This window comes from Hypomesus transpacificus, chromosome 21 (genome assembly GCF_021917145.1).
Source record: "Hypomesus transpacificus isolate Combined female chromosome 21, fHypTra1, whole genome shotgun sequence".
NCBI classification, from domain to species: Eukaryota; Metazoa; Chordata; class Actinopteri; order Osmeriformes; family Osmeridae; genus Hypomesus; species Hypomesus transpacificus.
This window is the reverse complement of record NC_061080.1, coordinates 7,695,761-7,720,361: the sequence shown is the minus strand read 5'-3', so window position 1 is coordinate 7,720,361 and position 24,601 is coordinate 7,695,761. Positions and strand designations below refer to the sequence as shown.

General features: G+C 39.0%; 1 protein-coding gene across 1 annotated transcript; it reads right to left on the bottom strand.

The window, feature by feature from the left end:
* Positions 1-1,426: 1,426 nt before the first annotated feature.
* On the bottom strand, positions 1,427-7,749 carry LOC124483654 (sulfotransferase 6B1-like). The gene is made up of 7 exons (XM_047044186.1): positions 7,454-7,749; positions 6,580-6,692; positions 6,216-6,305; positions 5,952-6,078; positions 5,692-5,786; positions 5,275-5,431; positions 1,427-2,166 (listed from the first exon to the last, which is right to left on the bottom strand). Exons 1-7 carry the CDS (start codon positions 7,644-7,646, stop codon positions 2,039-2,041), a joined length of 903 nt encoding a protein of 300 aa, XP_046900142.1. The 5' UTR covers positions 7,647-7,749; the 3' UTR covers positions 1,427-2,038.
* Positions 7,750-24,601: the final 16,852 nt, after the last annotated feature.

Genomic DNA, 24,601 nt, shown 5'->3' with positions numbered 1-24,601 from the left:
CAAGTGCGTCTTGAGCCTTCTCTTGAAGGTGGAGAGACGGTCTGTGTCTCTGATGGAGGTGGGGAGTTGATTCCACCACTGGGGGGCCAGGCAGGAGAAGAGCTTGTGTTGATCCCAGGGTGATTGAGCGGTCGCGGGAGATGGAGGGTTTGGCCGGGATGATGAGAAGTTCTGTTTTGGCGAGGTTCAGCTGGAGGTGGTGCTCGGTCATCCAGGCGGAGATGTCTGCGAGGCAGGCCTCAATCCTAGCTGAGATCCCCGGATCGGAATGTAATATTGTTTTAGTCAAAATAAGATAATCGGTAGGCCTATCATTTAGAAACTTTCTTTAATTTTGTAATGTCTTGTGTGCCGAGTCCAACACCTGGACTTCTGTGTGCGTGCTGCTGTGGCTGTTGGGCAAACTCAGAAGAGCACGCTGACATGGAATTCTGCGGGCATCGGTTTTCGGTTAAACTGCTTTGATTTTTACAAGCGTTGATTGGGATACAGCATTTATTTTTTCCGGGATTATCAATCTAAATGAATGCACTGACTAAAAATTTTAATTGATTGTTAAAAATCTAACTTTCGATTTTCCTGCGGCACAACAAATGTATACTGGGGCACGTGCCCAAGTGTAACGACGGGTGTAACGACGCCCCTGACTGAGACTATTAGTATAAACCCTGCGTTGTGGCAAGATACATTAGCAAATAATGACAGAACTGAAAGTGAAAAAGACCCCATACAAAGAAAAAACTGTCAAGTTCCCCCAAAATAGAAAACACCTTCTTCTAACTGACTGAAGAACATTTGAAGTTCTGCCGTTAGAAATCTAATTTTGCCTGTCTTTTAGTTGTATGGATTTGTTAACTGAAAAGAGGTACCTCCAAATAGTTATTGTTCACTAGCTATGATTGCAGAAAGCAAAATGGAGAAGGGCGTCACATGGTCTTTTCCTGGGGCCATCAAATCACTTAAACCGCCCCTGGTTACATCAACATAGTCTCTTGCCAGACAGTGTAACAACAGATCTTGAATACAACGTGCAGAGAAGGGACAGATTTGCAGGTATCACAAGAAACAATGTACTGACACAGTAAGTGTTGCTTTTGGTCCAATTTAGGCCAGCAAAATACTGGCTAGCTGAGGTGAAGCTTGAAGAGGAGAATCTTGACATCACAGCTGAAAGACCACAGTGATGGAGAGGTGTATTGGTTGAACTGAGAGATTACTCTACCACTATGGAGCATGGAAGGAGAAACACCACATAGTGGGAGTGCAAGGACCCTTCTTCCCCCGTGCAGGGGTTTCAAAACGGGCCAATGACGCAGTACAATTTGTCCAAGTTGGTTCCTATGGCTGAGGTTTGTCTTTGATGTCTATATCATTGGTATAGCTTTGTAGCCTATTCTATAGAAACAGACAACTTCCTTTCAAATATATTTGGGAATGTGCATTATTTATTGGAATGGTGACAATTCTTTTTCATAGGGATGATCAGATCTGATAAGGTCATAAGAGGCAGTGTTAATATCAGTTATTTGACACATGACTTAATATGTAATTAATATTCAGCAAAGATGCTTGGTAGCTGGTAAAGAATTAGAACATGCGTCTGTTATTTAGATACAGGCCTACTTTTAAACTCCACAGTCCTCTCAACATCTCAAACACTCCCATAATCCACTCCTACTCTGCGTCAGTCTTCAAATTGCAGATGTGTTAGCATTTTAACAGGATTAGAAGGTGCTAGCAAAACAGAGGCGAATTATTGCTATTGTTAACCTTTACAAATGTAAAAATGTATGTGCCTCCAACTAAATTATTGTTCTCAACTTACCAGATATTTTATACGCTAAGCCAAAACTGTAATAAAAGACAAAATTACTTATTGGCATTATAGGCTTACATCAAATGCCTCATTCTTTATTGTACATTTATTTTAATAAATACCTTAAAATACCAAATTGTAACAAATCTGTCCAAGGCTTACATTGGATTTCATAGTTTTCTAGCTAAAGGAGTCATAATTTGGGGCGGCAGGGTAATTTCTTTACTTGCAGTAAACATCATATTTTAATTTGGCTCCCAATTTCGTACCAGCCAAGAGGTTCTGAAACTCTTTGTCCATCTGTTTGCTTTGGGCCTCACTGAAATTGTTTCTCCAGTCTCCAACTTCACCTGATCACAAGATCAAACACAAAGAAATGTCATTACATTGTTACAATTCTTACATGAGTATGTAATTGCAAAATCCAGGGGAAAAAAGGTATACTTTTGAGTACTTCAAGCATATCCACATTTTCAATAGTACATTTTAAATATACTAAGAAAAAGTGTACTATCTGTGAATATATAAAAAGTATACTACCATCATGCTTTACCTATTTTACCGTTAATACTTTGAACACACAGAATTTTTTTTTTTACTACATTACACTTTTAGTAAATATATTATAAAAAATATATACTATAAGTAAAACGTATATGTAATTTCTAAAGTGTACAACTGGAACTTTGTTTTTAAACATATTGTTTGTATATTTTAAAATGCATGCTAAAAATATTCTTTGTAACAATGCACTAAAAGCCTACTTGAAAAATTAACATTTGCTGAAATGTTTGGATATTTTAAGTTACTTTTGAAGTCCCTTCATGAATTCAGCTTTCAGTGTACTGGTATGCATTTGCTGTACTGTAGTGTGTAGTAGAGTAAAGTTTTTTTTACAGTTTTCTTGTGCTTGTGCGGCTTCTATTTCAAAGCGGCTTATAGTCCGGTTTTAGAACTAAAAAGTGGCTTCTTTCAAGATCTCTATTTAATGCTCAACACTCGAACAGGGCCTTATTACTTGAATGAGGAATTATTTTCTGTGTCGTCTCAGTTACACTAACAGGGCTTGGAAATACAGACTTGCTTGAGTAGGCAAATGGCTTGTAGAACATAACATTTCATAATAATTTCAGTTAATCAAACAGCTGCAAGATCCAGTGAAATGTTATAGGCTAGCTAGCAAGCTAACACTAGCATCGCTAACATTACAACTTTGGTAGTGAACTCTTCGTAAGTTCGTTTTAGATATAATTGTATGTGTTCGTGTGGACAATGAGACACGGACGCGGTCTCTTTTCAAAACTTGTATTTTACCACTGCTCTTCTTGACATAGCCATTCGAACAGCCCTTACTGATTTCACGTAATGGTTTCAGCATCACGCCTACAGCAACTCCCGAGGGACCCTTGTCCGTTGTCACATAGAAAGGTCTGCTACAATAGGCTATCCTCATGATTTGCAAGCTAGCTGAACTTATACTAAAATATTTTTTTAGACATAACAATGGATTCCGCCACTAAATGAGTGAATTGGCTTTATTTCTGGAGATACTATCCACAACCGAAGTGTGTTACACAATGCTGTAAGATTGCACATATTCGTGCTGCTCTTGGTACCCAGAATGCCCTGCGACAAACTGAAAAGCAACTAAGTTAAGGGCATTAGCTTAGTTAAATAAGCATTGTTTGGAGTTTTATTGTTTGGAGTTTTGTTTTGATATGTGTAATGCTATGGGGTATAGTTTAGATCAGGGGTCCCCAAACTTTTGTCTGCGAGGGCCAGATAATTTTCCTTTCTTTAATGTGGGGCCGGGTCGGAACAGAACTACTTCGGCCGGAGTAACTACCAGTATTATTGTGGAGATTTTATTATGATTTTAATTGTATTTATTAGTGCTGTCAAACGATTAAAATATTTAATCGCGATTAATTGCATTAATGTCATAGTTAACTCGCGATTAATCACAATTAATGGCACATTTTTGTCTATTCTAAATGTCCCTTGATTTCTTTTTGTCCAATAATTTTTTCCAATTTCAATGCTTTTATCAACATGTAAAAGTGGATTGGATTGCTTGGTGCAAATGTTTTTTTAAATTGAAAATAACGTTGCAATCGCCTGGCTTTCTCGAAATGTTGATGTTGTTGTTGTTGGTAGTGGTGAAGAGGTCAAGCGGAAAAGGTTGTATCACCACTAGTTGTAATGAAAACAGCGCCACGTATCATACTGGATATGACATGCTTTCGGCCAATAATTTGGTTTATTCACTGCCATATACTGTATATTCAGATAATAACAGTTGCCCCCCAAAACATTTTTTTATCCGAATAAAGTTAGATTCAAATTGATACCATCATGTAAACGTGTGTCTGTGCGAGTAATCCATCGTGAGTATAAATTCACTCTTTGTTGGCTGCGCTATGCTAACGGTTGCATTGGAAGTGCGACTTGTATTCCAATGCGGCTTGTACTCTTATTTAGACGATGTGCCCACTCTGTGGCCCAGGTAAAAAAATTAAATAAATGCAAAGTATACTAAACCTTAAAATGCTTGAGTATACTTGAAGACTGATTAATCATCAGTATACTTAAAGTTATTGAATGATTAGTTAATTTGTGTGCTATTTTGGAACAACTAATTTTGTACTAAGTATATTTTAGTTGTAATTAAATTGTACTAAAGCACAATTTAATACCATTTAAATTGTATTAAAGCACAATTTAAAGTGTATTAAGTGTACTTTTATGTGCTAAAGTGGAACAACTTCAAGTATACTTAGTACACTTTAAGTATTAATACACTTTAAATTGTGCTTTAGTACAATTTAATTACAACTAAAATATTCTTAGTACAAAATGAGTTGTTCCAAAATAGCACACTTCAAATTAACTAATCATTCAATAACTTGAAGTATACTGATGATTAATCAGTCTTCAAGTATACTCAAGTAAGCTAAGATTCAGTATACTTAGCATATTTTTTTTTACCTGGGAATGTATGATGGGATTTGAAAAACGTAATAATAAAAAACTTTAAGAATTCAAATGTCTCAGCTTCTGATGGAATCTTCAACATAAACTAAATATAATAGTAAAAATTTACATAACAATTGTTGAAACATGTATCCTATTTCAACAATAGAAAACAAACAAATGGCAAGTATAATTCAAGCACATTGATCTGCCTTAATTATGTATTCAAAATGTTTGTCCTTTAGAACATTATGCATATTCTTTGTAATTTTTCAACTAATGTTGACCTTCTGGAAGTTCTATTAATGAGATATTAATGAGAATTTAATTTCCAATATAATTATATAATAAATACAGGTTGGCCACACAAGCCTGATCTGGACATGACAGAGTAGAAGATAAACCCCTTCCTCTGGTAGTAAAATGCACTTTTGTAACATAATTTAATATTATGGAAGAATTTTAAAAGCAGTTTTGAAAGCTACCTTTCCGAAAGAAGACATTGCCATGTTGACCATGACTGTTCTTGGAGCTCTCCTTCATAGCATTAAAAGTGCTCTCATTTGCAATGGTCTGTACTTGCTCATCAGTCAAAGTAAAGCCAAAGAACTTTGATATGTTCCGCACCCCGTCCACTAGATTCTAAAGAGAGAGAGAAAAATTGCATTTGAATTTGCACATTAAAGCAGTATGCATTTAATGCATCAACTCATAGACATGAACCCTTTCTTGATTTTTTTATTTATTTAGAGTTGCCTAATATTTGAAAATGTGTTCTCACTTTACAATTCTATTTTTAGTATTTCAGATTCAGCTAATCTATCAATGTCATGACATGATGACTTAGACTAAACTGGAACTAGTGAAGTTGATGCCATGTAATTACAAAAGACAAAAATCACCTCCTTTAGTTGCTCGTAAGTCACAATCATCACATTTGGATCATCCATGCGTTTCTCCCAAGCCAGGGCATGGTCAAAGTAAGAGCCCCAAGCCACTAAGAGCAAACCAAAGGAAACTTGATTTTATCAAAACAGTACACCAAATTCCACCTATAGAGGATCATCCCAACATTTGTCATTGGCTTTACGTTATCAGCTTATATGCACAGTTTCAGCAGTGAAATGTATCAACAATGGTAATGAGCTGTATGAGTCATCACCTTCTCCTTTCATGAAGTCTGTGAAAAATGCGTTCCAGGATTTGGTATTTGGCAGAACAGGGTTGTTGTTCATGAAGTGGTAGTAGGACACAACAGTATCTTTCGGGTTTCGAAACACTACCAGCATCTACAAGTTAATTATTAAAAGGCATTTCCTGTATATCATGGTTAAGTCAGCTACAGTTAAACATTGATATTATACACTTACTTCAATGTGTCGTGAAATGCACTCTTTGGTGCCATTTTGTAGTAATCAATCCTCACCTTTGTCTTCTTTGCAATAAAAGAGCTGGGAATGTTATCAGGATGCAAATGTGTGCCAAGAAACCGAGGGGAGGGCCTCTCTTTCACCAGCTGCAAAAGCATGATACAATTATTATAAAAAAACTGCAAATACAATGTTTTTTGTCAGTAAGAAACTAAGTTGATCGACTTTGCTTTCACACTGTTGCTGAATGAAACCTCTGCATTGTTCAAGCGTATCTCCTAATACACATTACTACAACATATAGTTATTGGTATTTTGCAAGACACAACAGCTGATATTTTAAGATATTTAAACTATAGATTAAGGAATATTGTCAAAATGATTAAATTGCTAAAATACAATCATGTATGTATTACACACCTGTTGCACTTCGGGGGGAAAAAATTCAATCAGTGGAGGTCCACTGGGCATTTCAGTTTGCCCTGAAGATGCAGTCCTGATTTTGCCAATCACAGATACCATCCAATTAAAACCTTGTAAAAAACAAAACAATGGGTGGTAGGTTAGTAGTGTAATCTATAGGCATCTAATCCTACTGCAACCCTTATTGCTGTACAAATTTAGTTTTTCCATCAAAAACCACAAGTTGGCTAAACTAGTTCGGGCATGGCATTTGGGCTGAGCATCACATCATTCACTGATGTTACTCACACAATCAACTGCAGGTGTGCTAATTGAAGTTGTATGCCTTACCCTTTCAGGAACTTAAATACTACATGCATTCACTGCCCCGGACACACATGTTAACACATTTTGCACATTATACCTACATAGTACCTACAGAATATACCTGCATATTGTGCAATTACTGCCATAGATAGAACTGCCAAAGACAAACCTATTTCCATTGCAATAAATGGTTAAATCAATACGTGAGTGTCTTGACTGAACTGACCATCTACCAACACATTTTCTTGTAATAACCCTAACTTCTGAAACTGAATGTCAATAATTGCATCCTATCTGCACTACTTAGCTAATGTGTTTTCTTGTTGATACTTATCTTACCATCCAAATCTTAAAGTTAAGTCATGTTAATATAAATCTAAATGTTTACTGATATTTTAATTTGACAATGTTGCAGGCTGCAAAGCATATGTACCCACCCTAGAGACAGATTTGAGGAGTAATATTTATGAGCATATTATAATACCTACTTTTCTAGGTTATTCACACCTAACTATGAGGACTGTGATGATCAGTCATAAAAGTAAAAGAAACGTATAGCCCTTACCACATTTGGGATAAGCCACCAGTAGAAGGTCATCTGGTTTAGCCTCAAAGTTCTCCAGACTTTTGAGATTTTCCTGGGGACTCATGATGGAAGAGTAAAGGACGCCTTCATACTTGTAAAGTTTATCTTCATCCTTTATTTTCTTTGCCTCCTCCATTTTGGACATGCCATGCGATTTCAACTGTTGGTCCATTTTGTAAGCTAATACCCCACAGCTGTGAAGTACTGCAAGTAGTGTTCGTATTTATGTGGGAAGACGATAAAGAGGAAAGCTGTGTGCGTGTATTGTGTTTGCCCCGCCCCCAAACTGAGTAGGTAGAGGAACCGGATGTTCTAGTTCACAGATGTGGGATAGACTGTGTGTGCTGAGAGTGATTGATTAGAAGAGCATGACTTGCTTATAAAATAGGTGATAGTTCAAATTCTGTCAATTAAATAATTTACGATATTTTGTGCTGTGGAAATGAAACACCAAAATTCGATGCAGAGATGACTAAGTAGATCTTATTTTCTTGGTTAAAATCTAAGTTCAAGTTAATTTAACATAGTTAAAAAGTCTAACAACACATTATAAAAATAGACAAATATTGTCTAAGTTGCTCTCACAGCTTATCTCTGTAATGAGGCAGTAGTTATCATAGTTAAAACAATGTGCTCCAACAATTTCTAAATGTAATGTTAATGCTAATAGGAATAAAGCTGAGTCACCGTAACATTGCTGTCCTGTAGGTGAATTGTATAGCTTCAGTGTACATAGAGGTGTGACAAGTTGGACCACTTTTACAATCCACTGCCTGTCAGAAACGGATCTGCACACCTGTGGCGGCTGCTGGTCTTTCAAAGAGCAGAAATTCATTTTCAGCCTACAACATAAAAAATTCAAATTGATTTGTCTAGTTCACTGGCTAGTTCCCCCCTTCGACACTAGCCTAGCCTACAGTACTGTATGAATGAATGAACAAACGATGTAACGAAACAATATTAAACTCAAAGGAGAAAATGTGGGAATTAGGTTAAACTGAAACAAGGAACGTGGTGTATAATTGTATGAAATATATGATGAGAATTGGCCAGCAATTTCGCCAAGCAAATATCAAGAAATAGGTTGCAGCAGTTTGTCTTTCGACTACACTTGAAAAATCCACGATGGGACTGAGCTCAAATAGCTTCGGCAACTTTTATAGTACAAAATCGCTGTCAATCAAAAGGAGATGCAGTATTTCGAATATGGAGAGAGATATGTCTCAAAAGTAATCGTAAATGCAAGTACCATGATCCACAAATGTTTCACGATTTACAAATGTGTTTTGCGATCCACAATACATTCTTAATCGTGATTTGTAAGTTGTCATTTACATTAATGTGTTATGATTTGTACATATAAATGTCCATTCGTAAATATATCGTAATTTCTTAAAATATTTAACATTTCATGTGTGCATTTCTCATGGTCTGTCATTTGTAAATCTACAATTCGTGTGTGAAGTGTTGAATCTGCATTTGTGGATCGCCCAATACACGCGTGCAATCCTTCTTCCAATGACGTAATTTTGGAACATTCTTTTCAGTCTTTTGCGATCCACACACAAATAGCTTTTTGATCCACAACAGGAGCCCCCCCCCCCTCCCCCCCTTTCGACAGTGCCATTCGGTAGGTGGCAGTGTTGTCCTCTGCCCACCGGCTTTCCTTTGACTGAGCTATTAGCCCGAAAGCTAACGTAATGCTAGCAAGATTCAAAAGCAATAACATTGTGTACGGTTGACAAACAGTAAATATAATTTTACAGTATTTTTGACAGGAAGATTTGCAAGCTAACCAGCCATGTCACTGTCCCAAAATCAATATCAAGATTTTCACGAAAGTATCGGCCAAATACTACTAGGCTACACTACGGCCGCAGCCTGTGGAGCGAGGTGAATAGAAAATGCCAGATACTCGTGATAACTTAAGCTCAAAGCACATATATGGGGCTATTATTGTTGCAAAACTATTCAACAATAATAGCCCCATACCACATACCATTGCTAAGGGGTTACTGGGAGGGGAAAATAAATGTATTTTATTTACATTTATTTAAAGCGCTGGGCTACAACCATCAAAGCAGGGACAACAGATGGCATTGTCGAAAGGGGGGTGGGGGGGGGATGGTTGTGGATCGAAAAGCTATTTGTGTGTGGATCGCAAAAGACCGAAAAGAATGTCTCAAAAATACGTAATTGGAAGAAGGATTGCACGCGTGTATTGGGCGATCCACAAATGCAGATTCAACACTTCACACGCGAATTGCAGATTTACAAATGACAAACCATGAGAAATGTTAAGTATTTTAAGAAATTACAAACAATATATTTACGAATGGACATCTATTTGTACAAATCATTGCACATTTATGCCAACTTACAAATCACGAGTAAGAATTTTGTTTTTGTGGATCGCAAAACACATTTGTAAATCGTGAAACATTTGTGGATCATGGTACTTGCATTTACGAATACTTTTGAGACATATCTCTCTCCATATTCGACAGACCCTCCAATCATCATGCAGAAGCCCAGAGTGCAGGCCAGCCCACTCCTCAATTCACCCCCAGAGACGCCGAGCGTTTTAACGCATTTGAAATGTTAACACAATACTAAATATTTGACCATACATTTTTTTACATTTTAGGGGAAAAATAAATGTCTTGAAGAAAACGCCACTGGTTATAAGGCTAGAATAGGATATTGTGTGTGTTATAGGTTTAGTTTACTCTATTGCTTATTTTTTTTGTATATTAAGGAGGTTTATTGGGTGTGTTTTGCCTTCGGCAAGGGCACGACCATTGTTATCTCACATGTATATTTATTATTTATAATAAATTAATTATTTATTTTTGCCCCCCAAGGCTCAGTCAATATTTGGACTACATACACAACGGTGGTGTCAAAAGTTTCGTCTTGGTAGCGATTGAGTTGCTTGTATTGGGATTTACGTTCCGTTGCACAGTTTAGGAGGTTACAACGTTTTTGTGTCGATAAAGTGCCTTTAGTCGACGAAGAGTAATCTGTGCTAGCTACGTCACCACGTCAACACACGTTAGTAACGACGCATGGATACAACGTGATAGAGATGTTCTAGCACGCAAATTGGAGCTTGGATTACGAGTGAAAAATCCCACCCCAAAAAATCCCAACCATTTAGCTTTGTTGAGAAAGCGATTTCGAGTGGAACTGCAATCTCGGATGTTTGATTTAGGTCGTCAAAGTCTTTATAATTTGAGCGAGTGCGGGTCGCCCGTGAGACCGCCTAGTCTTTTAGGCGGCAGCCATGCTAGAAAGCGTCATAGTAGTATTTTTTGTAGCTGATTTTATAGTTCAATTTTAAACAAAAAAACAGAAAGAGGGACATTTTATGACGATATGACTATTGTGAAGACAGCCAGGTGGTGAGATTTTAATGTAGGTTGCTGTAAAAACTTTGATTTGTTTGCTACGTGAGAGCCCCGTCAGCCTCCATTGACGATTGCTGCAGCAACAACAGTGTTGTCAATGAGTGTTAACACTCGTCGACAACAGTGTTGTCGATCTGCGTCTGATGAGTATTTTCTTAATTTCGTACCAGGGTCAATTCTACATCCAAATGGAGAGCAGTGTTAAAGATATGGCGATTGTGAAGACAGCCAGCGGGTCAGCATATTTTTGTTATTTTGACGTTAGCCTCTGAGTCGCAGACTCGGTTCGCCCACTGGCAGTGTGTAGTAGTAGGGTATAGTACTGTCTTCAATGCCACAGCTATGGCTAAACTTTATTATGTCTTATTACACGGCTGTTCTTAATACTGTAGAATGCTCCATTCACTTGAATGGGGCTTCCCAACGTTCTGCGGTGAACAATTTTCTCATATTTGAATGTTGCTATGCAGTGCTGTACAAGAACGCCTTCATTGAACACATTCATTTTTACGAGAACGATGAACTGAACGAAACTTAATGACAAATAATGAATTGAACGGTGAACACGTTCATATTAATGGAGGTCTAGCTAAAACTTTGCGGAATGTTTTCCTTCTCTTAAGGACTGACGCTGTCTAAAACGAATGCTTGCACCATGTAGTTGCTCAGTGCCCGTAAAATATTTGCTATGTAGACTAACCTAAACAAACTAACTCGACTTCGCACTACGTTACCCATGATTCATTCCACACACATGTAGACCAAACAAGTAAAGCTAGGTTGCTAGGTAACGGAAGCCAACTAAAGCTGGCTAGGTTCCGTTTCGGAAATTTAACTCTGTTGGGAACGTCGGAAATATTAAGAGCTCACGATCTATGCACCATGACCATGTGAATGCATAAATGTCACAAATGACATAAGCTATATTATGATTTTTTTATACCTCAACAAAATTGCAAAATAGTAATGTAAACAAATCTTTTTTGTGCCATTTAGTCCAGTGCTTCTGTGGCTTTCAGTGGTTGTTTATGTGGCTTGTCCATATATTAAAGCAATACATATAACAAATAAGACATTGTTTATATAGCTACATATTAAAATAAGAAAATAAAGACACATTTACGTTTCGGCATGGCTGCAGATGTCATGTGCTGTTGTAAACAATGCAACTATTGGAGGCGGGAAGGTGCTCAGTGTTGCAAGATTGGAAATGCCGAAGTATTGTAGCTACCAAAGGCTCAAAATTATCGTATTTGGAGGATAATGATCGTGCATCTGGCAACACTTCTTGCTCGCGCAAGAAGGTGAAACGTAAGGGAGATACACTTTTCAAAACTTGTAGGGGCGTAATTAATAGTTTGTTAAAGAAATGTAGCCTAATGCCATCACTTTCAAGTCACCCTATGTGTTAAAAAACAAGTAAAGTCTTTAATTTGCAATTTCCGTATTAAAACTATGAAATGGACTGAACTATGAACGCGTTTAGAATTTAAATGGTGAACTATGAACGTGAATGATTCATATTGACTTGTATGAACTGAACTTTGAACGAGTTCATGAGAGGTATGAACGTGCACAACACTTCTGCTATGCATATTTGACAGCTGTCAAGGGAAATTGCCTTTTTTGCCTCGGATTCACGTCTTTCGTAGCACTCCGCTAGTAGTCCGGTAACTTTTCAACCCCAGCGTACTCTGTTGCTTAGCGACGTCAGCTGATTTGAAGCCTAAAGAATGTTCAAAGTCTACGAAGTTCAACGTCTTTGACGAACTATTTCTCTGCTGATCAACAATACGAATGGTAAAAAATACATTGTAAAAAGACACACTGTGTTAAGTTATTTTTGTTGGCAAGTAGCCGTGTAATAAGCGGGATAATGTACAGAACGCCGGTCATTATTGGGAAAATAAGCCCCGACAGGGCTAACAGCACCCCGACGCGAAGCGGTTTTGTTTCGCCCTGAAGGGGCTTATTTTCCCAATAATGACCGGCGTTCTATACATTATCCATTACAAAAGAAACGTTCTCATTTCCGGCGCTTTCAAACAATCAGTGAAGTGTGGATAGCAACAGCAGCTAGCTTGCCTCTAGCAAACTGCTTTTGAATTAGCCATTTCCCCCTAAATTCATATCGAACTTATTTACAGGGGGGGGGGGATTGGGGGGCTTATTTTCAGTTAGCAGACGGTACTATTTGAATCGCAATTCCATCTGAAATACTGCCAGTGTCAACGTTGTTACAGTAGCTTGTTTCAAAGGGGGTTTCTTGTTTCAAAGGGTTTTCTTAATGAATTATGCAATATGAGTAGGCTAAATGCTTGAAAATATCACTAGATGGGAAAACAGACCCACCTGCAACCGACGCAAACAAGCACACCCTACAATTTCCCCAGAAATTGTACCCTCTCTAGTTATATTATATGTTAGCTTGTCATAGGTGTTAACTTGTTCTGAGTACTTATATGTTATGATGTGCAAGGTTGCTTTGCGTTGTCTTGTCCTAAGGATTTCAGTGCACAGTCTAACCCTGTGTTGGCCTGTGTACCTGACAATAAAAAACTTGGACTTGACTTGAACCTGAACTAAAATGTATCTAGATAAACTATGCTGGGCCTGCTGAACCTATACCCAGTGGTGGAATGTAACAAAGTATTTTTACTTCATTACTGTACAAATGTAAATTTTTATGTACAGTTTTGCCAAAATGTTTGCCAAAGATATGAATTGCGTTGCTATTTGGAAGTTTAAACAGGTGGCTCAATCAACTCCAATGATAGGAGTGCGCGTTTGGCAGCAGCACTAGTGGTAGCCCTGCCTGTTTTGTAGGGCTGTCCCCACTTGGTTGACTAGATTTTCTGGTCGATCGTTCAACAGATATTGTAGATTATATTACTTAAGACAAATAAACCAACTCTAAAAATATATAACTTTAAAGAAAAGGTGTTACTTTTTTCCCTTTCGTTAATCTGCGCTTTGTTTTGGTTTGGTATTTTGCACACGGCACGAGCACAATTGGCTGCAGAACTACAAACTCTGCCATAGCTTACTTTGTCAGTGTTATTAGTCAAAATGGCAAAGACATCTGTGGTATGGCGGCATTTCATTAAAGTACATTTACATTTACAAAGTACCGGGTGACTCGAAAAACGTTGAATGCAAACTCTGCCAATAACAGTTTATTTGTCATAGTTCGACGTCGAATATGATGTAGCCTACCACCTGAAAAACGTAAGTTGGTCTAGCCCTACTTCACTCACGCTAACGCGCTGGGTTGTGTGAAGGAATGATAACATACTGCTAATCAATGCTGTTACACCAATCACTACCTCGTATGTATGTATACCCATATGTCATTTAATGCTTAATACTAAAACATGTATCCCAGTGTTTCCCACACATAGACTAATTTGTGGCGGTGCGCCACAGAATCAACACCGGCCGCCACATATTGCGTTTTCGTAAAAAAAAAAATTATGGTTATTTAGGTTAAAACACGCAGCGTATTCGTTCAGCTGCATTTCCTTTCCCCTGCTCTCCCTCCGTCTCTCTGTCACTCATGCGTCTTTCTCACATATGCACACAGTCACAACGTCAGCACAAGTTAGCAACAATGCATACATACGCCGTTCTAGTAAGACCGACAGCTATATCAGGGAGCCTTCAGCATTAGTGCCGTAGCTAAAAGTCGAGGAAAGTTGAGGTTACTTTTCGCTAGGTACCTTACTCGAAGGTTCCCCTTCATTCTTTTGGTGAGAAGTCTCAGGAGCTAGCTACTTACCCGGCGTCATGGAGCCGACCAGTTAAATAGCTGTGTAGCACTAGCGTTGCTACATGCATAATGCAGAAATGATATGTTAGTTGTTGTTAATTTTGTGAAGTTGTGAATCATTTTGGATTAATATTTAATGTAACAAATGATTAACAAATTCACTGTGTAACAAATTATTAACGAAGGAATTATTACGACCCCCCCCCCCCCCGGTCGGACAACCCCACCCACCCCCTCCCCGCCACAACTAGATTTCTAATCTGTGGGAAACACTGTATCCAATTATAATCAATTGAATTAATAAAAAACGAATGAGATCATGCAACCTTCTGTGCAAGTGAGGCCGGGCTGACACAAATCTGTGTAAGTCTGGTGAGTGCAAACATGCCAAGGTCAGACAGGAGGAAAGCTTGAGATGCTCGAAAACTGGTGCGAGCACAATAGGGCCTCTCAGCTCTTGGGAGTAAAAGTGTCAACTTGGGAGATAAGGTGATGCTGGGACTGTAACTCTTCTCCATTTAAGGACGGCTTAGACCAGCTGGTCTTACCACCTTTGGATATATTCTGTTCTGAGGCCCCCTTCCCCTTGGAGACCCTACCCCACCTTCCCCCATGCATCATCGACCCTGCCCCACCTGCATTCCTTTGGAGACCCTGACCCTTCTATTTTGAGACTCTGTTTCTGTGAGACTGCTGTTGCATCATCTGATTCATTGTATTAGACTACGAAAATCCTGGTGTGTTGTTTTTATTGTGTATCTTGTGATTGCATCATTACTTACATTAAACTACAAGTAACCTGGTCTGATATTTAACCTTGTATTATTCTCCACAGTGGCAAGCCGTGAGTACTACAGCTGGGCCTTCACCTCGGCCATCACCGCCGAGAAAAAAATCAACGCGGAAAAAAGCAACAATACGATTAATTGAATGGGTTAAACAAGTGCAATCCTTTAATTACTGTAGCTAACGATGACACGGATGAAAACAAATAGACCATACTGTAACGTCAATAACATCTGTTCAGGCACACCGAGTACAACGCTCGCCTTCTGCGTAGGAGTAACGCGTATCTATTAAGTGATAATACTTGTATCTGAAGTAGTACACTAACTAAACTGGTAAATGAATTATAGAGATGGAGCAGCATATTTCTTTCACCTTCCATGTTCATCTTGACATTAGCTATAGAGCGCAAGCTAACCCCAGTGTCATGGCAACTGAACATCATCGTATCTGAAAAGCTCCGAGGACCCCGTCCACACTACTACGCGAACCCGGCGTTTTCAAATGTCTCCGGCTAGGGGAGCATATTCGAAAAGGTCAGGGTATATTGTGGCCAATCGTTTTTCCATCACATTTTGCAATCGGCAAAGCAAATATTTGAGCCATGCGCTACCAATGGACGCTTGGCAATTCGCGAGACACACCTACAAGTGTTTTCTATGGAGGATTATAGGGGCCAAAACTAAATAAATAAATACTTGGATAAATGAATAATTATATAACACAAAGCTTAAATAAATGACACAAAATATATAAATGTTACATGTATTTGTGTGTATATATATATATGTTTACGTTTTCAGGTGTTTACATTTATTTATTTATACTTACATTTATTTATTTATACTTACATTTATTTATTTATACTTACATTTATCCACGGTGAAACTTGCTGCAGCAAAATAAATCTGTCGTCCCCCCGTCACCAAGTCAGGGGGCGGGTCAAAGCCTCTGATTGGTGAATGAACAGTATTACACACCAGGCAGGCTCAACCAGTCGATCAAGCTCTCTTCAATCTAGAGGGATCCTCTATCGCCTCACTCCACAGCTGCTAGGGGTGTGCGACACTGCGGACACTGCACGATGTGGTATAGATCCGATACCAAGGAGTAAATACAGGGCCAGTATTGCCAATACCGATACTTTGGGCTTAGAAAAGCAGTGGAGGGGCAAAGTGAGTTTGAGCGAAGTTAGACGGTGTTTGCACAACCACTATGATGTAAAGGGAGTTGTGTACTCAGTGTGGAATGAAACTTAAGTATCGATCTTATCACGCTATCAATCAGGCTATTGATACCAACGTTGGTATCGATAGCTGCCGGGTTTCCCAACCCGGCCACTGTTGGTCTTAAGATCGATATGCCCACCCCTATGCTGTATCATCTCGCTGAGGATCGTGAACACATTTTCATTGATGTCTGTGTCAGTTAGGGCCAATATCACTCGTATAATTTCAGCGAAGCTCTCAATATGATGTAAAAAAAAAAGTGAACTGGCAGGTGCCTCCATCTCTTCAGCTTCCGCCAACATTTCGACCACTGTAGCATTCAATATTTCATTCATTGAATCCGCACAAGGTGCTGCCACCTTGGAATAGTCAAAAGCAGTCGATTCAAGTTGAACCACCAATCAGAGGCTTTAACCCGCCCCCTGACTTGGTGACGGGGGGACGACAGATTTATTTTGCTGCAGCAAGTTGAAAATGATTCTATGAAAAAGCTAGTAGTATGAGCCAGGTTCGAGAATCGAACAAAAATTATAGGGGGAGATAGTTTTGTAAATGTTCACTGGAGTTAATAGAATAACAACGACCGGAAGAGTCGGAAACCTAACCGTGAATGCAATATTATCTACATCCACCGGGGCCGTTGCTTCAAGCCTAGGGGCGAGGGGTGGGGGCTTGACGAGACCTGGACAACGAGAGCACGCGACCTGGCTGGTTGCCCTGGCTACTATCTACCACGCTATTTTAACTTTCAGTGCGACTTCATCCCTTTCCTGGTAAGTAGCATAATCAACCTGCTCGATTTTTCATGTGCAGTCTACGTTTTGATGAAGTTATTAGCCATAATTCCTGTTTTTGCAACAAAACATAGAAGCCCAACTGTATATTTATTTTTTTGCAGTATTCATACATATAGTAACATTTAAGAATAGGAGGCATATTGAGGAATAATGTGGTCCCGGTCCTTCGGCCTTTATACCGTATATATCTATGCTTGGGACACCACCCAATCTAACTCCACAACCTCAGATATTGTTCCTATACCCACAACATTCTTTAAGAGAGTGTTTGATAGTGTCTCAGGTCCGGTGCTAGAGATTATAAACACATCCCTTAGAACTGGCGTCTTCCCAGATGCCTTCAAAACAGCTGTTGTAAAGCCCCTATTAAAGAAACCCAAATTGGATAACAGTCTACTTGCAAATTACAGACCAATATCAAACCTCACAGGAAGGAAGTTTTATGTTAGTTTAGGAGACCATTGGTCTAAGAAACATGAGAACTGCTACGGGGTTGCTCAAGGAAGCTGCCTAGGTCCATTACTTTTTTCTATTTATATGTTACCACTCGGTGACATAATCAGAGAACATAACATGAATTTCCATAGCTATGCGGACGACACACAACTATATATATCCACTGAACCCAACGATGCAACGGCCATCAATTCCATTACCAGCTGCCTGTTGGCAATAAACAAATGGATGAATGATAACTTTCTTAAATTAAATGAAGACAAAACTGAAGTCCTACTATGTGGCCCCAAATCCAAAAGAGAGATGCTTACTAAGAATCTAGGAAGTTTAACCCCCTGGCTTAAACCAGAGGTGACAAGTCTCGGTGTAATCCTGGACTCAGATTTGAATTTCAACTCCCACATTAATAAAGTGACCAAAACTGCTTTATTTCACCTGAGGAATATAGCAAAGGTACGACCATTCATAAACCAAAATTATGCAGAGAAGTTAATTCATTCTTTTATATCCAGCCGGCTGGACTACTGTAACGCACTTTTCGCTGGTCTTCCCCAAAAAAACACTGAAAGACTACAGCTCATTCAAAATTCTGCAGCTAGATTATTAACCAAAACTAAAAGGAGAGAACACATTAGTCCTGTCCTAGCTACTTTACACTGGCTCCCTGTTACTTTCAGAATTGACTTTAAGGTCCTATTCCTCACATACAAAGCTCTACACGGACAAGGACCTAGCTACATTGCTAACTCTCTTATAAACTACAGACCAGCTAGAACACTGCGATCATCAAATGCAGGCCTATTAGAGGTCGCCGGAAGCAGCCATAAGAAGATTGGTGATGCTGCCTTGCCAATTACGCCCCAAAACTATGGAACAAATTACCCATAAATATCAGAGAAGCAAATACGCTAGACATTTTTAAAAGACAGCTTAAACTCTACCTTTTTACCAAAGCATTTAACACATTTTTATCTCAGAAGGGCCTTACAACTGGTAGTAGTTGTATTATTGTTTTTATAGATTTGCTTTGTATTCCCGCAAAGATTGCGGCTTGTGTTTGACTTGCACTATTGCTTATGTGTTACATTTGATCAATTTTGTTGAGTTATTGTATTTTGTTATTCAGTAGTTTTTATTATTATTATTATTTTACTTTATTTTCGTTTTTTATATTATTTTAATTGAGAAACCACAAAGACTGTGCAAGAGTGCATATGTTTTGTTATATGGTTGGAAACTGCAAGTGCAGCTCGGATCTAAGAAGGATTCGAGAGACCGCAAATAGAGTGCAGCTTGTCTAGGTTGTTATATGTGTGGAAACTGCAAGTGGCCGCTCGGATCTAAGATGGATTCGAGAGACCGCAGATAGAGTGCGGCTTGTCTGGTTTGTTATATGTTTGGAAACTGCACGAGGCAGCTCGGATCCAAGACGGATTCGAGAGACCGCAGCTAGAGTGCGGCTTATCTGGGTTGTTATGTGTGTGGAAACTGCAAGTGGCAACTCGGATCTAAGACGGATTCGAGAGACCGCAGATAGAGTGCGGCTTGTCTGGGTTGTTTTATGTTTGGAAACTGCAAGTGGCAGCTCGGATCCAAGACGGATTCGAGAGACCGCAGATAGAGTGCGGCTTGTTTGGGTTGTTATATGTGTGGAAACTGCACGAGGCAGCTCGGATCCAAGACGGATTCGAGAGACCGCAGATAGAGTGCGGCTAGTCTGGTTTGTTATATGTTTTAGATCTATTACTTTTATCACTTGTATTATTGTTTTTGTTGATTTTATGTAAAGCACCTTGAGCTGCAATTCCTGTATGAAATGTGCTATATAAATAAAGTCTTACTTGCGTACCACCAGATAGAAAATCATGAAATGACGTAGGCTACTCGAATTGAGAGAGTTTGTGTAACTTCGTGTCTTTATCAGGAAATGACGTCCCGAAATGAAGAGATTTCGTGTAACTTCGGCTCTTTAAATCGATTGTCAAGAGTGTTTCCATGGCATTCAGAAATATACTACCGCGCAAATGGCGGTTAATACTCCACTCCGCTAACCACTCTCAAATGAATGACAGTCCATGATGTTTGTGTGATGTGTCCAGAAAGGCCAGTACAGGACTGGTTGCCAGCCACAGTGGTGGTGAGAGAATTTGCCCTTGTCATCCCCCAACAGTGGTAAATCTGTTGATAAAAAAAATGCCATTAATAGGTAATATACAGCTAGCTGTCTTTTGTTTTTATGATGGAGACATTGCATTGCAACATCTCTAAAATTCCTTAGGTGAAAACAGCGGAACGTTTACTGCATCAGCAGTGCGAGGGATCATCAACTATTTTTAGTTATTGCTTGATTTAGGAGGTTAGTCTATGAAATTAGTATCTCTGTTAATCTATTCTTCGTTGTATCTTTGACTCACTGTGTTGTTTTTCAGAATGATATAGAAATGGATATAGAGGTCAGCTTCCCAAACAGCCCTGAAGAAGCCAGGGAGACCTTTACCAGCAGCTCTGCAGCAAAAACATCTTAATAAAGCATCATTATTTAACATTTATGTCCAATTATTTAATCGGAGATAGAATACAAAATGCAACCATATGAGCCAAACCTCGATCCAACAACTTATTAGATACCTATATTAGTATCTAATATACTGACCCAACTTAAAACGTGTAACCTGACCAAGCTATTCCTAATAGCCTAGTTGGGGTTCCAAATATTCTAGGTTCTTTTAAGATCTTTTTGAACTAAGTGCAAGATCACAGTGACAAAACACTTCAATACAACACGGGTATAAGCATTAGTCATTGCAATTCACTTTTTCCAGTCTAAATGGATAGCACACTCCTTGCCTGGTATAACGTGTCATTTCAGTAGCCTATACCACTATTCTGACAGGAGCAAAAGTTATTGTGAAACAAGCCGAGCTAGCCAGTACTGTTGAAATTCCCCGTCTCACGATTGTCACTTTTACAGTACAAACTGTTGAAGTGAGCAGCTCTTTTGAAGTAACATGGCATCCAAGGTGCAAAGGGCAACTCCAATCATTCTCTCCCATGCTCCTCCTATATGTGACACATGGGGAATTGAAGATCCATGAACAGGTTTAGTCTTGAGGGTCTGTAACTCTGTATTCTGCATTTAGTCATTTAGCAGACGCTCGTATTTACCTTCAGCTCTTTGCAGGCTCCTATTGAATTTTTACCTACTTACCTATTACATGAAATTTGATTTAGTGTATATAGCAGCTAAATTCCTTCATGATATTTATTTTGTTACTTACTATTGTTGTTAAGGATTCAACATGGGGCCAAATCCAACTTTTAAACAAATGTACAATACAAATACAGGGTTGCAGTCAGACATGCAGATCTGGTTCAAAATTAGGGTTAGGGTTTTGAGTTCCCTTTATGATACATAGTCATGACTTATTACAGTGAATAATTGGGGTTAGTTAAACACAATCTTTCAATATCATAACCCTAGTACCAACAGGGGGTCAACAGCGCCACCAAAAATCCCAGATTTTGGGCCAAAAGTCCCAGTTCAGTTCCATATTTCACACCAGGAACCAAGTAGAACCTTCAGACTGGCATTGTTTTACTCTCCTGATCAAGACCTTTCCAATTACGTATTTGGTGTAGTCGCATGACAACATTTTAATTTTCACCCTGCTGGACTAGACCTTGTGTTTGGCGCACATTTCACAGAAGCATGAAAAGGTCAAATGCATAACATTAGATTTAGTGTGTATAGTGGCTAAATTCCGTAATGATATATATTTTTTTACTTACTATTGTTGTTGAGGATTCAACCTGGGACTAAATACAACTCCCTGTCTGGGATTTTGTATTTAGACCAATATTGATACTCTTCACATAATGTCGGAACCACTTTCGAAGATGATGTGAAATAATGCTAGGTGAAGGTTACATATAAAGACAGTTAAATGTTGACTTGTTGAGTATTGATCATTTGTGGCTTGTATGTATATTTTAAATTGTTGACAAAGATGTTTAAAATAACGAGTTTAAAAAGAAAACTGCATTTCTCAAATCGCTGCTAACAAGTTTGAACGATAATAGGCACCATATTTGTAGTTTGGTTTGTTCACTTTGGTTGTAGCGCAGATGATATAAAGTTATTAAATATGAAATTACTTAAAAAAAAAAAAAAAGTATTTCTAATAGGCCCTTACCTACATAAATTGTAAATTTCTTGCCAAAACAAAAGAGGAATACTGAATGGAAATTAATGACTATTTAAAGTTGATAATAATAAATCTTTACTTTTCAAATGTATTCCAAATAATACAAATAAAAGGGTGATGGTTAGGTGGTGGAGGTGAGAGTGGAGCTGTGGAGATATAGTAGCTGGGGACCTAAATAAACAGCTCTGTAGTATCAACATTGTAATAAAGATTTTTTATTTAATCAAATTATTATTCAATTATGTATCATTAGTTATTCAATACAATTATTGTTGGTGTCTATTCTTGGGTCTGTCCCGATGAAGGGTCTGTCCATTTGCTGTCGGAGGCCTCGCTTTAGGTGTTGTTGGTTTTGTCCTTGTCATCTGTGCTTCTCTCTGACCGTCTGGCTGCAGGCATCCAGGGCTTGTCTTCCAGAGGGCGCTCTAAAGGGTCTGCTACCCTCTCTCCCTCCCTGTCCTCAACACAAATACACATACACAGATAATCAAAACAAATGCAAATGCATTATTTCATATACAGACTTTCTCTTCTAATCACAGCCCGACCATACCTCTCTCTCTCTCTCACACACACACACCTCTACACTCTGCTTTCTGTTGCTCTTGTTGAAGTGAGCATGTGCAGAGGTGAGTCTTGTTGCACTGGGATGCATGCGCCTCCTGATGGTCATGGGTGACCTTGCCCAACTTGCCAGGGTTGCTGGGCTTCTACATCTGTAATGGTGGATGGGTAGAGGGTGTTTACTTTAGGTTACACCAACAGTCTGTGGGGCAATAGGAACAACAGTATCATTTGTGTGTATCAAGTGTAGTTTGTGCATAGAGTATTATTATGGTGAATTATTTAACATTGGGATAAATTAAATAAAAAACAAGGCCATTACGTGAATGCAGTCCCAGCAAAGTGTTAGTGTCATTATATATTAACTGTAGTTATATATCGTTTATTAGTTTACCTCCTGGATTCTGGGAAGGAGTTAGCGGTAGGAGGCTGGGACCAGCGCTGGATGCAGAGCTGGAGGTTGGGCCCAGCGCTGGATGCAGAGCAGGGGTTAGTGGAAGGAGGCTAGGACCAGCGCTGGATGCAAAGCAGGAGGTTGGGACCAGTGCTGGATATAGAGTAGTGATGGGAAGTTCGGTTCTTTTTACTGATTCGGTTCTTTGAATCTCGTTCAGTAAAATGAACGAATCTTTTTTCGAGTCATTTGTTCATTTCAGGAGGGGGGGGGGGGGGGGGGGTTGGGGGCTATACGTCCACTGCAAAGGACGTATAGCCCCTATACGTCCACTGTAGGTTAGTGCATGACATGTGCACCAGCAAATACTATTTCAAAATAAATTCCTGCATTAAAATAATGTATCATGAGTTTGTATGATTTGGTCATGTATTATCACACTAGCATTTAATTATCACGTCAAACAATTACACTGCACTAAACTGTAAGTGTAAATGTAAAGTGAAAATAACAAAACCAGTCAGTATGATGACTTGAGCGAATATAATTCATTCACGTCTTACTAAAACAGCGGCCACGCGAAAGGGAATAAGGAAACTGTTTCCTCTACTAAAAAATACAATGCGGGTCACGTGAAAAAAGGATCCAAAGACTCGTAGAAAGACCGAGTCGGGGAAGGAACTAATCATTCGTTTCCTCTAGCTACAGAGCCTATGCAGGTCACGTGAAAAATGATCCAAAGACTCGTAGAAAGACCGAGTCGGGAAAGGAACGAATCGTTCGTTTCCTCTTGCTACAGCCTATACAGGTCACGTGAAAAATGATCCAAAGACTCGTAGAAAGACCGAGTCGGGAAAGGAACGAATCGTTCGTTTCCTCTAGCTACAGAGCCTATGCAGGTCACGTGAAAAATGATCCAAAGACTCGTAGAAAGACCGAGTCGGGAAATGAACGAATCACTCGTTGAGAGGACTCGTTACTCCCGAGTCCTTATAAGGATTCGTTCAAAATGAACGAATCGTTCACGAACGACACATCACTAATATAGAGCAGGGGTTAGTGGAAGGAGGCTGGGACCAGCGCTGGATGCAGAGCAGGAGTTAGGGCTAGGAGGCTGGCACACTCAGGGTACCAGGGGTTGTGGACCTGAAAGGCAGGTTGATAAATATGTTTTGCTTTGAGATTTGAAGATGGTCTGTCTAGTCATAATAAACACTGATAAACATTGCATATGTCTAAGTATGTAATACAGATAGATGCTGCTACATGTAACTGAACCACCCCACTAACCCATTAACTAACAACGTTAGCCTCTAGCTAGCATTAAGGAGAACTCTGACAGCCTTACAGTATCAGTCATTAATTAAAAACTCGCAAACAAATTGCTTTGTAAACAACTTCTGAAACGACCGTTCAAAAACGACCACATTCTAGTAATAAAATAAACATATTTTGACAAAGCTTGCTACTTTAAATACCTGGGGCCGGTTGCACAAAGCACCTTAAGTTAAGTTTTT